At 54.7% G+C, this 13425-nt stretch overlaps 1 protein-coding gene and 1 long non-coding RNA gene across 11 annotated transcripts in view; both read right to left on the bottom strand.

Annotated features, from left to right (window-relative positions):
• Positions 1–710: 710 nt before the first annotated feature.
• The window catches only part of GRB10 (growth factor receptor bound protein 10), a 175086-nt gene continuing 162371 nt past the window's right edge, over positions 711–13425 (bottom strand). For all 10 annotated transcript variants that reach the window (XM_078059939.1, XM_078059934.1, XM_078059936.1 and 7 more), the window contains 6 exons: positions 12655–12732; positions 11692–11808; positions 10790–10856; positions 10499–10586; positions 2359–2452; positions 711–1231 (listed from right to left, as the gene is read on the bottom strand). In XM_078059939.1, coding sequence (XP_077916065.1) covers positions 1085–1231; positions 2359–2452; positions 10499–10586; positions 10790–10856; positions 11692–11808; positions 12655–12732 — 591 coding nt within the window. In that variant the 3' untranslated portion in view covers positions 711–1084. The remainder of the gene's footprint in view (positions 1232–2358; positions 2453–10498; positions 10587–10789; positions 10857–11691; positions 11809–12654; positions 12733–13425) is intronic.
• Positions 3830–10489, bottom strand: LOC144379710 (uncharacterized). The gene is made up of 2 exons (XR_013443052.1): positions 5309–10489; positions 3830–5188 (listed from the first exon to the last, which is right to left on the bottom strand). It is a non-coding gene; the product is annotated as an uncharacterized LOC144379710 (long non-coding RNA).

Consider the following 13425-nt stretch of genomic DNA (forward strand, 5'->3'; position numbering starts at 1 on the left):
GCAGACGTGCCCTTTCCAACGTTCACGTCGTTATCACCATGGAAACCTGCGGGCCACCACTGGCAGCCAAGCAGGGGCCATTTTCCTTTTAGGGCCTTTAACCCCTGGAGGGAGAAGAGCCGGGAAAGGCCCCAAGCCACTGTGGGGGGTGAGGGGTAAGGCAGCGATCGCTCTGAACAGGCTGAGAGGGGGCGGTGGACACTGGGCGCTTCGGGGGGGTCCCAGCGATGCTCCCCACGTCCAGCTAGCAGCGAGGCCACTCAGCCCTGCCGTGCCGCGGGCCAGCGAGCTTTCCAGAGCACCCGGGCCTCCTGAACAGTGGGGGGCTCACCTGTAACAGGTGTAGGGAGCATCTGTGCACACGGCAGCGGGTACCTGGCTGCGTCCACACCACGGGCCCAATGCCTACCACAGATGACACCTTTTATTGAAAAAAAAAAAGAAAAAAACAAAGCACTTCAAGTATCCTGGGGCAGGCTGAGGGTGGTATGTAACCTGGGAGCCGAATGAATCCACCTCCGGTCACCCGCACAGGGTGGGCACCACCCTCTGGAAACCCCTGGGGGCCCGGGTTCAGTCTCTGGAGTCTGCCCCCTGGCCACAGTCCCTGCGTCCCGCGTGCACACGGGAGAGCCGCACCCCCTCCTACCGGGGCTGAGAGCAACATTGAAAACAAAGAAGGAGTGCAAAAAGTGATCGATACAAAAAAGTAAACATATCAGTTTTAATTGTCAAGATTATTCCAGGGCAAGAGTTCATTTCCAATTACGTGTCTCCGGTTCTCGTTCCTACGTGGCCCAGCGAGGACGATCGATCCCGTTTTTTTCCTCCAATATGCGTTCGCGCTCTCCCGCCTCCCCGAACCTGGCCGGCACGGAGGGGACGGGCCCGTGGACTCTGCAGCAGCAAATCGTTCCTCGAGTCCAGCCCCGAGTCCATCCTGGTGGGTGGGCCCTGACGGACCCCGCTCCCCGGGGTGCAGAACAGACGCGGGTCCTTGGCGACGCACAAACCCCCTCCCCCCACCCCCGTCCCCGTTCCAGTGTCAGCTTCCTCCCGTCTTCAGCCAAGAGTCAATGTGAGGTCATAAGGCCACTCGGATGCAGTGGTGCTTGAGTTTGCAAGGTAGGACTCCTTTGTTGAGCTGGTAAAAGTCAACGAGCTGGATCAGGTCAGAGAATTTGGTGTTCCCGTCATCAAGGCTGAAGAACATCTGCCCATCATCCTCGCACTGGAGGGACACAAGAACACTCGCCGAGTTAGGGGCCACACCCTTGGGGACAAAGAGCGCGACTACGGGGTCACTGCAATGGAGCGGCGAGGGCAGGTACGGAAAGTGTTTTCCCAGGTCCTGCCATGTTGGGTAGCTACTTCCATCAAAATGGAGGGACCCCACGGTAGCTTCCAGAAGGAGCAACATTCCTAAGGCCGGTCTGAACCCGGAGAATGGTGAGTTCAAGGACTGCAGTGCGGTGTGAAAGGGTGAGGATGGAGCAGGTTGGTTTGAAACCTCTCCTGATTAATAAACTCAGAAAAGCTTCCAGACTCCAAAATACAGCCGGAGGCACCAGCGCACCCCGTTTTCAAGTCCTGTTGCTCTCAAGTCTCCAATTACTATCCCTCTGATGCTTCCAGAATTTGGGGTTATTTGGGAGGATGGGCATTACCCATGCTGCCCGCCATAAAACAGGTTTTCATTTGATTTGAGGCTAAGAGGAACGAGGACATCTGTGTCGATAATAACAACGTGGGGGTGGGAGTCTGGGAAGCCTGGCCCAGGGTCACGGGCAGAGTGAGGGCATCATCGGGACGTAGCTGGAAGGCACCAGAAGAGCTAACCGGACTGCCCTGGGCTCCTCCCGCTCTGTCCCTGCGGGATTCCTGAGACGCCAAAGTCCTGGGCTCAAGCAAGCTTCACAAACAGCAGGTTCAACAGTGTGAAACAGGTGCCTTTGGTTACACCGAGCCTTCCGGAGCTTTCCTTTGCTACCGGACAGAGGATCTCTGAGGGGAGAAGACCTCACCACCCTCTCTAGGCAGAACATGGCCCGGGTTTGGGCCCCACAGAAAACATTTCAGGAACGTTATGACCTGCAGACCATATCAGTTAATTATGGGAAACATCTGATGTCAACTTTGTGTATGTTACCCCCCACCTGAATGGTGCATTCTGGGAGGTGTGTTCCCAATTTCAAAGAACAAACCTCTTAAGGGACTCTGGGAAGCATCTCTCCGGTCAGCTTGGACCTGTCTGATATTTAACGACCTGTAGTTTGGTTCATTTAGGATTTGAAAATTGCATTCAGAATAAACCCAGGAAACAACAACAAGGCTCAGTGAGAAGTTATCAATACTTACAGGTAAGATCTGGAAATTTTTAATTTTCTGATGGTGACAGAGTGTGAGCACAAAAGCCTTTGGATTGCTCTGGCTGTCTCGGAGGAGAAAAAGCCTGGGGATGGAAAAAAATCAGCTGACTGTACATTTTTAAAATCCAGGCTTGAGATGTGCGTTTGTCTATCTGCACGCACACTCACACACTCACACACACACATGCACATTTCCCTGCTTGCGCAGCCACGACGGTTCAGGACGCCTGGGGACAGGTATCTGTCATTCTCCACTGAAAGAGCTCTGGGGCCACGGCCGGGCAAGGATACGAAGCGGCTGGACAACGTGTGCTGCAAAGTCCTCAAGTTCAAAGTTCAAAGCGTCATGACCCAGGATGCAGCACCACAGTAACTATCAAAAGGGGCAGACTAGAACCCAGAGAAAAAGACAAGAATCTGTGAGTAAACACCAATATTATAAATAAACAAGCAAGTACATTAAGAGAGGAGAAGAAAGAGCTCTTCCTCAGAGCAGAAGGGCAGCTAAACAAACAGGAAGGAACGATGGGTGCGCAACTGTTTAGCAACCGCCGTGGGTTGTCCCCATTAAGGACAAGGTCGTCAACGGGAGCGAATGAGAAACAGAGTATTTCATTCTCAAACCATCACCCCTCTGGTACTTATTTATTTCAAAGGGAAACACAGCGACTGTCCATCAGAGAAACCCGCCGATGTCCTCACCACCGAGTGTTCGAGAGGGGGACTCGAACGTCCCCTTGAACGTGGGGACTCCACGTCCTCTCCTGCAAAGTGATGACCCGGCCGAGCCCCGAGCCCCCGGACGCGCCCCAGCCGAGGTGCACCCTGTAATAACTGGCTTCTTCGCATAACAAGTGTCCACGAAGGACAAAACCTAAAGAGACGCGCCCCCATAGACGTATTTAGAATTAAGATGTTTTCTTTTTCCACGAAGGCTGTAATCAGAACCACTGGCAGCACCGGAATAAGTGTGTGCATTTGGGATCAGAACCACATGGATGTTCACTTCCCAATTTTTTAATAAAGGTTTTATCTATCTAATCTATTTATTAAAGACAGAGGAGACAGAGCGTGCGAAAGCAGGCGGCAGGCACAGAGGCAGAGGGAGAAGCAGGCTGAGCCGGGAGCCTGACACGGGACTCGATCCCAGGACCCTGATCATGACCTGAGCCCAAGGCAGACGCTTACCTGACTGAGCCACCCAGGCGCCCCTACTTCCTGATTTTTACAACGGGACTATGGTTATGGAAGAGAAGTCCTTGGTCTTACAAATTTTCTACTGAAATAAACAGGATACAAGGGACCTCATGCTCTCTGTAACTTTCCTCCCAAAGGGTTCAGACAAAAAAAGGAGGGAGGGAGGGAGGGAAGGAGCCTATGATAAAGCAAACAAGCCCCGATGTTGACAGCTAGGTTATCTGAGAAAATGCACATAGAAGTTCATTATATGACTTAGCAACTTTCCCACAATGTGAATTTATTTCAGGATAAAAAGTACATAAAAATCCAAATAGCACAATGAAGTAGGGCCAGGTGTCCCTGGGAAAGGAAGAGGAAAAAGCCCCCACACCAGAATCCATGTGACAAAGAGCCGTGTTCAAACCAAACGACCGTCACCGGCGCCGTCCTCTGCTTCTGGACTCTACTGTTAAGACGGAAAGCAGCTACCCGGGATGGCAAAGTCCTGTATGAAAAAGGCGGACGGGGGTTTTATTTTACTACAGGGCTTCTCAGTGCCTTTAAATGGGAATATCCACCGTGGGCGCCTAGGGGCTCGAGCACAGGGTTTTCCAATCCTGCGTGACCACACACCCCTTCGCTCCAGCGTTCCAGGAGGTAGGTTTTTCCAAACACCGTCTGGGAAAACGGAGTCCCACGACTCGTGGGGCAGGGGAGGCGGGCAGCGCTAAGAATCGCAGGCCCCACGTGGGGGGTAGGTGTGGGGCGTCTGCCACGCAGCCCCTCGAGGGGCAGGTGGGGTCTCCCTCCACTCCTGGGCAGAGCCACACGCCTCAGTTGTCTTCCACAAAGATCTGCCTTCTGGGTTATTTCATTCCAAAGAAGCCACCATTCCAGCAGAAACCCGGGAGCTCCCTGGACACCAGGCTGTGTGACAGGAAAGGCTGGTCTGTCCCTGTCTCTGCTGTCACCTTAGTTAGCTCCCGGCCATTGCCTGCTGAAGACAGGTGCATACAGCAGCTGAACGTGACCCCGGAGGAGCCAGAGTGGCAGGAAGGCTCTGCCTGGCAGCCTCCCTCCAGGGCAGGACCCTGGCAAGTGCTGAGGCCTCCCCAAATGCTTGGGATTTCGAGGTCATGACCAATGGTTGGCTGTCTGCAAAGATTACTAACTCGGAGGAGCCTGTGGGCTGAAAAGCGTGTGGCTCAGGAGTTCGCAGGACTCCCTGAACTGCCACCGATCAGCTCCATGATTGGCCTTCTCCGCCCGGGGCTGCGCGGCACGTTAACACCCGTCCAGCAGCCCGATGAGGAGCCTGGCTGCCGAGGACACGGAGCCATTCACGACAGCGCAGGACCCACAGGATCGCCATCCACAAACCGCAGAGACCCGCTGATGGCCCAAGGGACGTCTGCAGGGACAGGTCCCAGGAGGACCGCATGTGCCTGGTGACGCGGCCAGGTCAAGAAATCTGGAACACAGGGGTGGCCTGGGTGGCTCAGTGGGTGAAGCGTCTGCCTTCGGCTCAGGTCATGATCTCAGGGTCCTGGGATCGAGCCCCGCATCGGGCTCCCTGCTCAGCGGGAAGCCTGCTTCTGCCCCTGCTTGTGTTCCCTCTCTCTCTCACTCTCGTTCTCTCTCTGGCAAATAAATAAATAAAAGTCTTTAAAAAAAGAAAAAAAAGAAAGAATCTGGAACGCAGCACAGGAAGGAAAGCGGTGAGGACCGCATATGGGGGGAGCTCTTGCAAATGTGCTCACCGGCGGGCTCCTGAGGCAGAGAGGGGCCTGTGCTGGGGGCTGACAGTGGTCCACGGAGCAACACGGCTCAGGGTCCCGAGTGAGGCTCTGCGCACGCGTCAACTCCTTTAGTCCCCACAGTGACCCTGTCATTGTGCTCATTTCAAGCTGAGGGAAGCGGGGCACAGAGAAGTTAAGCAAATTCCCCAGGGTCACACAGCCAGCCTTTATCACGGACGAACCCTGGCTTCCAGGATCAACAGGGCCACGGGTAAAATCTGAGGAGGTGTGTACGGACGGTCCCTCCATGGCTGGCGAGCCCTGTTATGGCGCTGATGGGGGCGCTGGGTTAGCCCTGGGACAGGACCCCTCTCTCTGCCATGGGGGGGTGGGTGAGGGGTGGAAACGCTGCAGAGAACTCAAATCTCGACAAAGAAGTTTCCTTCCACCCAGCAGAGGAGTGGCGTGCTCGTCTGAGCTCACCAACAGCACAGAGCTGGGAACTGGGGGCCGCAGAGGGGCGGGTGGGGCCAGACCCGAGTGTGAGCAAGGCCAGGGTGGGGAGGGTGGGGGACAGAGCAGGAAATGCTGCAGGAGAGGACGTAAGCCATCGGGGGGTATTTCACAGAGGAAACCACAGAACTAGATCTGCCCTAGATTGGCAGAATCCTCCTCCTCCAGGCTGTGGGATGGGCTGTGGGTGCAAGAGGGGAAGGAGGTGGGCAGCGATTTCAGGGCACCTGGATACCGGGGATTTCAAAGACCTCTCTCGGATCGACTCCAGGCTCCGTTGTCTCCTTCCAGCCCCTTTTCCTGACTCCCTATGTCATTTGAGGCTAGGGCTGACTTTCAGTCATTTTCTCTGCGTTGCTGGACTCTCTAAATTGGTTTCCCTTCATTATCTCTCTGCAGGGATCAGTCAAGATTAGGAATTGATTATTTCATTTACCTTGTTTTCCCAACACATTTCCTCCCTAAGTGCCCAGGAATTAACGGAAGTCTGGCCTCACTGTGACACCTGAATGGGTCCCATTATCCTGATTCTCGTTTTCGCCAGCCTGACATCGGGACTAAAGATTATGCCAGAGAGAAACCCCTGCTTATTAATGGGGCAGATGCCAGCAGGAGGGCTGCTTTGTAGGAGGAAAGGTGACAGAGGTGACACATATCCTCGTCTCCAAGCCTGAAAGGACAGAAACCTTGCCAATAAGGATTCTAGGAAGTGGTGAAAGACAAGCATTTTTTTTTTTTTTTTTAAACAGGTGCCAACATGGGGCACCTGGGGGACTCAGTCTGTGAAGCATCTGCCTTCGGCTCAGGTCATGCTCTCAGGGTCCTGGGATTGAGTTCTGCATTTGGCTCCCTGCTCAGCGGGGAGCCTGCTTCTGCTTCTCCCTCTCCCTCTGCCTCTACCCCCGGTTCGTGTTGTGTCTCTCAAATAAATAAATAAAATCTTAAAAAACAAAACAAAACAGATGCAGACACACAATTTAGTGGCCTGACTGTGCTGAACGATTGCACCGCCCCCATGCACTGGGGCCGCCCCTTTAAGGCAGAGTGGGCCTGGCTGGGCCTCGTCTGGGAATCACAGGGGAGCCTCCTCCGATCACACACGTCCCCACATGGCCTCCGAGGTCCCGCCCACTCCAGAGGGACGCAGGTGCCACCATCACTGCCCTGGGCCCCGGGAGGGACACGAGTGGCCACGACACCAAATCCCACCCGCTCTGGAACCTTCACTTTTGTGGGCACTATGAAGCCCCCTGGCAAGGGAACCGCTAGGCTTCCTTGGAACGGACACTGTGGCCATCGTGGTGACATCCTCAGAGCACCGTGGGGCTCCCTTCTGATGCGGCTCACGGCGGCAAACGGATTCGTTTCTAATGCTGTAGCAAAGGACTGTTGCAGGATACGGGTGACCTTTCAAATAAGTAAATTTGGAACAAGGTTATAGCCACATAGAAAAAATAAATAGGACTCATTGTTTACACAGCATCCCAGGATGAATACGTTCTGAATGTATCTGGGATCTAGACAAACGAAAACAGACACATGGACAGAAAAGGCGAAGAACAAAGACAGGGGGAAAGAAGAGAAACAATGTGAGTCCTAGAACAGAACAGGAAGAAACTCCTTTATGATTTCGGAACGGCCAAAACATGACAAGGACTCAAAAATCCAGAAGGAAAAGGGACACGAAGGATAAATGTGCCCACGTAAAATTTACGTTAAAAAAAATCCAGAAGGAAAAGGGACACGAAGGATAAATGTGCCCACATAAAATTTATGTTAAGAAGTCTGTAGAACCCCTTCAAAAAAAAAAAAAAAGTCCGTATAACCCAAACCAAACAGGAAACAAACACAAGCCATAAGCAAAGTCAGAACGCCACATGATGACGTAGGAAGAAGAATGTTCGCAAAAAAACAGATGGAGAACATTGGGCAAAATATATAAAGACAGTTTTCAGAATGGCCAAAAAGAAGAAAGGCCCGAGGTCTTACTTTTTGGAAAGAGGCTTGGCCTCCCCAATGGCAGATGAGAAAGACGGACGCCCCCTCGCAGCCTGCGGGGCCGTGGGGAAGCCGTCGCCCACATGTCTGGGGACCACCAGCAGAGACACCAGCCGGAATATGAAGCGATGGCCCCAGGTGTTCCACCGTCATCTCGGCAACGCTGAGCACGAGACGGGGCAGACCCCCGCCGGCGGCTCGGGGACCCTCCCACAGCAGGTGCAGCTGACACTCGGCGCTGTACCTGTGTTTCGGGGGGGCCCAACAGGAGGCAGAAACGCTCTGCTTACCTTCAAACCGAAAACAACGGGAGGATGAACAGACCCCACGAAATGGGTTCCGATCGTGGGGGAGTTGCAGGGGGCAGAGGAGAGTCCGCAGGGCATCTGCCTGGTTTCACTGTTCTGACTTTCGAACCAGGGGAGTGTTTTATAGAATTCAACGGGAAGCATTAAGCCGAAGGGAAAACAAATCAGATCCACTGACAAAAATCAAAAGCAAACGGAGACAAATGAACCTCACGGACTGCACGATGCTTTGCTGTCAGAACCCCAGAGAGGAAAGACTTTAACCATGGTGCTTGACCACGACCTGCCTGGAACGTGCCTTCAGGATTACAAGGACCGCATGAATATTTTCCAGATGTGATAAGACAGAGGGGAAAATAAGTATTTACAAATGATTATGTCTTTAGTAAGATTTTCGGAGTAAGAGAAGAGAAATACAGTCAAATCAAGGTAAAAACCCTGTACTCTTCCAGCTGATCTGGCCGTTTATCAGTGTGAACCCTGCAAAGAAAGGGTTTCAAACTTTTCTTTTTCACCATAAAAAAAAAGCCTATGTCCTAACTCTGTCCCTGGAGAAGGCCTATAGGTTGTGGTGTCCAGACACCATTTCCCACTAGAAAGAATGAGGCCCTGAAGAGAAACGTTCACGGGAGCCGAACGTTCTCCCATCGCACATGGAATCCAACACTGCTCGTGGTGGGTCCAAAGAACTCAGGGACCAACTCGAACAAGTCCTGTTGGCCAAAGGGAGGGCATGCTGAGCATCAAAAGTAGTAAGTTTTGACCGAAGTAAGTCCAATGCTTAAGAATCTAAGTACATAATCATAGTTGAAACGAACAACAGCTCATTTGTCACTACGGGAAGGTGGTAGAAGACCAAATCATTCTTCTCCAAGCTGACCCTCTCACTTGAGGGAAAAGTCAAGCATTTAGCTACGTTTGCGGCTAGGAACTCACCCACTACTTCAACTAATAACAGGCGAATAAGAGGAAGAGAAGGGAAGCAGAGGGAGACCATCATATCTGAGGACACTCAAGAGACCTATCAACCAAATGCAACCTGTCGGTCCTGACTTGAACCAACTTGATTTAAAGGATTTTTTTTTTTCTTTTCACAGCAATTAGGGAAATTTGAACCCAGACTGGATTTTAGATGATATTAAGGAATTCTTGCTTATTTCGTTAAGAGTAACAGTGATTTTGTGGTTGTGTCAGAAGACAAGGGTCTTTATGTTTTAGAGACACACTATGTTTACTGGTAAAAATTTAGAATGTCTGGGATTTACCCTAAAATCTTCCAGAAGGAGAAGGGGATGTGGAGGAGCCAATCACTTGGGAAGGGACACAGACAAACTAAAATTAGCAAACTGTCAAAACCAGACAAGGATTACGTGGGGGCTCACTATCCTCTTCTTTCCTGGGTAAATCTTTAAATTTCTATAGCAAAACGTTTAACAGATGAAGGGCAGGAAAACCAGAGTGCGCCTCCTGCTGGGAGCGGGGAGGCAGGACACAGGTCTGCATCCAGGTCCCTGGGCAGCCCTTCCCATGGCCCTGGGAGCAAGGCTGTGGGGCGTGCTCTGGCCGATGGGGTATTAGCTCTGAGAAGGTCCTGTGCATCGGGGTTTGATCTCTCTTACTCCTGGGACCCGTGACCACCATGGCGGGAGTGTCCCCAGGCTAGCTGGCTGGCACCCACACCCAGTCGCCCCATCTCCGCAGCCAACAGCCACACCCACCCCAGCCGAGCTGGCCCAGGTGAGGACACGCTCCACCGACTCCAACTGCGAGAAATGACCCAGCTCTGTGGCCTAAAGCCACGAAGGTTTGGGGTTGTTTGTTCTCAGCAAAAGCTACCCGATAAAATGTAAACAAAAACATTTTTCTTCCGTTTGCCCCTGCCTTGCTGAAAAATATGGGAAGTATGGAAAATAACCGGCTTGTGCTCTCGGGCCCTCTGAACTGCAACAAAAAGGCGGAAGTTGGTAATAGACGGAGTATGGACAGAATGGGTTGCAATCCCCCTTTGGCCCCTGGCTAGCTGAGCCCGCCCTACACCACACTGAGCCTGAGCCACAGTCTCTCCTCTTTACGTTTTTTTAAGATTTTATTTATTTGACAGAAAGAGAGAAAGGGAACACAAGCAGGGAGTGGGAGAGGGAGAAGCAGACTCCCCGCGGAGCAGGGAGCCCGACGCAGGGCTCGATCCCAGCACCCTGGGATCATGACCTGAGCCAAAGGCAGACAGACGCTTAACAACTGAGCCACCCCGGCGCCCCGACATTCTCTCCTCTTTAAACCGAGGCTCTAACGACTGCCCACCCCCCAGAATCACTGAGAAACCAGACAGAACGTGCGCCCAGCACAACATCACCTCGGCAGATGCCCGCTCTCCAGGCCGGCGCTTCCTTACCCGTCCACCAGCCCCTGCTGCTTAATGATCCGGTGGGACTCCTCCCTGGAGATCCTGCCATGAAACCAGTGCTGCGTCCTATGAATCACTGCGGGAGGGAAGAGAGAAGGAGGCTAGATTGGCTTCGCCGAAGGTACAGCAAACCGGCGATCAGCGCGGGGCCCCGGTTCCCACGGCTACACCTCTCCTGGCGCACGCTGGGCCCGGGCGGTCTGGGGAAGCTCCAGGACGGATGGGCGCGGTTTCGTCTGCCTTACTTCTCGAAGGATCGGGCCGCCATGCTGCACTTACCTGTACTTAGGGTAGAAGGGTGGAGAGGACTTTGGCTGCCTAGGATATTCATCCGTGTGCTTCGCTTCTGCGGAAGAAATGCCCGTGTGAGCGCTAAGACAGCACAGCGACACGGGCCACTGGCCACCGGGGACACACACGTGGCGGGGAGGCCTGGCCGGGCTGACGGCGCCCCTAGCTGTGCAGGGACAGCCAGCGGAGCCTGCCCCCGCCTGACCGCAGTTGTGACAACAAGGGCATCTGGAGAATCTGGATGATCCCAGGACTGAAGCACACAGAAGACACACGGTGAGAACTGCTGGTAAGTTCTGGGAGACAGGCATGAGCTTCTCCACGGAAACACTGGCCTACAGCGTCCCCAGGCTGTGGGGCCGTTCTTTCCCAACCCACTCTGAAGCTACGGTTCGGGGAACTCTCTGAACCACAGCGGCAGGCTCAGGTTTTGCACGTTCTCTGTAAACCTCAGAGAATTTGAAATCAGGGTGACACTCTTCCCGCTGGGAGGTCAGGAGCAGGAACCTCCGAGGGAAGAGACTGTCCGAGGCCACGAAGCTGGTTAGTGGTCGAGCCACGACGTGAGCGCCTGCCGGCCTCATCAGGGTGGGTGGGCTCCGCGCTGTCCACACACGGCCACTGACCACCCACCAGCGGGAGCAGCTCTGTGCGGGAGCCACGAGGCCAGAGGGCTCTGCTCCTGCCCTGCTCCTCCCACGGGAGCCAGTGGGGGACGTGTGTGCCGGGAACGTGGAGGAGCCCTGAGCTGAGACTCAGATGCCACCCTCCCCCCTCCCCAGCACCTCATCCCCCCCGACGGCACCCACAGGGCCATTCTTCTGGGAGACCAGTGGGGGGGGCATGCCCCCCCCAAGAGGGCCCGTCCACGGGACTGGCTATGGCCTTACCCTCCAGGCGTGGCCTTCCTCCAGGGCTGCGCTCTGGGCTTCGGCCGGATTCTCGATCACTCTTCCTGTTTGCCCAGAAAAATCCATCGCCACGAGGGAGTTCTCAGAGACGCTGCGCTGGAAGGAAAGGCCACAAGTTCTTAAAGTGGAGGGAACCAGGCCCCCGCGGCACTCAGGAAAGTTGGTGCAAACCCATCCTAAAGATGGCCAGGAGAAGGGGTGACGGGGTCGTCCCGACCCCCACTCTAAGGTTCGGGTGGAAATTCGGTGGCAGGAGAGCCCTTGAACTAAAGATGGCTTTGATTTCTCTTGAGGGGAATAAGAAACGCTCCAGTCCCCTGGTGGCATCCAAATGCCACTGGAGGCCGTGGGGTGCCGCCGGGCTTGGGCAGTGGGGTCCCTCGGAGGCCCCCAGCCTCTACTGGATCACGTCACAGAAGCGGAAACGCTAGGGGGAGCTCAGCCCTCAGCAGCCACCCAGTCCCTCCCCAGGAGGTCCGTTCAGGGCGACACGCGGACCCTCCCTGTGGACACCTGGCCTCTCCCAGGAACAGACGTGGAGGAGCATCAGGGTCGTGTTTTGAGAGGACGAAGGGTTCCTGCACGTTTGGGAAGTCGAGTATGTCCTGAGAACAAGGACACTTGCTGCCAGCTCTCAGTTCCCACCAGGGAAGGCTCCAGCCTAACGGTCTCCCGTGCCCACAGGGCCACGGGCGACCCGGGCGAACCGGACGTGGCTGGCGACAGTCCCTGAGCACCTGAGCAGAGCCACGCCCTGAAGGGTGCAGGATCCGTCCCCAGCAGTCACACTGCTGACCAGACAAACCCGTCTCCCTGCAGGGGACCGGGCAGCACGCACAGGCCCATTCCGCGGCTTCTGGGGACAACCTCTCCTGAAACAACCCGCGCTCAGCTGTGATGCTGGGAAGGAGCCCGCCTTCTGGACGCCGCAGCTGTACTCACCACTGGCGTGGAGAAGGAGGGGAGCAAGGCCTTCCGCGGTGGCGGGATCCTGAAGTTCTGGTACAGTAGCATCCCGTACTGCAGGGGGAAGGTCAGAGTCAGCCGCCGGGGCCCCGGGAGCCCCCCAAGCCCCGGAACGCGGCAGACCCGTGCAGGGAAGGACCGCGCAGAGCACAGAACAGGGAGGGATGACCCTAGCTGCCACTGTGAGCGCACAGCCTCGCTCCTGCATGCCTGCCCCCCGTGGACACGAGCGGCTAACTAGCTTGCTCACACTGGGGGGGCAAGGGACAAGCAGGCAAGTGACAACGTAGTAGTAAGATCGAGGGGCGCCTGGGGGGGCTCGGTCGGTTAAGTGTCTGCCTTCAGCCCAGGTCATGATCTCAGGGGCCTGGGATCGAGTCCCGCATCGGGCTCAGCGGGGAGCCTGCTTCTCCCTCTGCCTGCCACTCCCCCTGCTTCTGCTCGCTCTGTCTTAAATAAATAGTCTCTAAAAAAATAAAAAAGATCGAGCACCACAGTTAACCTTACTGAATGCTGCTACGGGCCGAGTACTGATCCAAGCGCTTTATTTCATTTACTACTCTACACGTTAGGAAACGTGTCCTTTATCCCCATTTTACAAGGAACAGATGGAACAGGGAAGTGAAGCAAGTCGCTCAAGGTCATGGTAAAGTAAGGGCTCTGGATTCGAATGTACACAGCCTGTTCCCACCAGTGATCCACGCTTCCTGTGCCCGGGCGAAAAGCAGAGCCCCGCATACTTGTACC

Source organism: Halichoerus grypus, chromosome 12 (genome assembly GCF_964656455.1).
Source record: "Halichoerus grypus chromosome 12, mHalGry1.hap1.1, whole genome shotgun sequence".
Classification (NCBI taxonomy): domain Eukaryota; kingdom Metazoa; phylum Chordata; class Mammalia; order Carnivora; family Phocidae; genus Halichoerus; species Halichoerus grypus.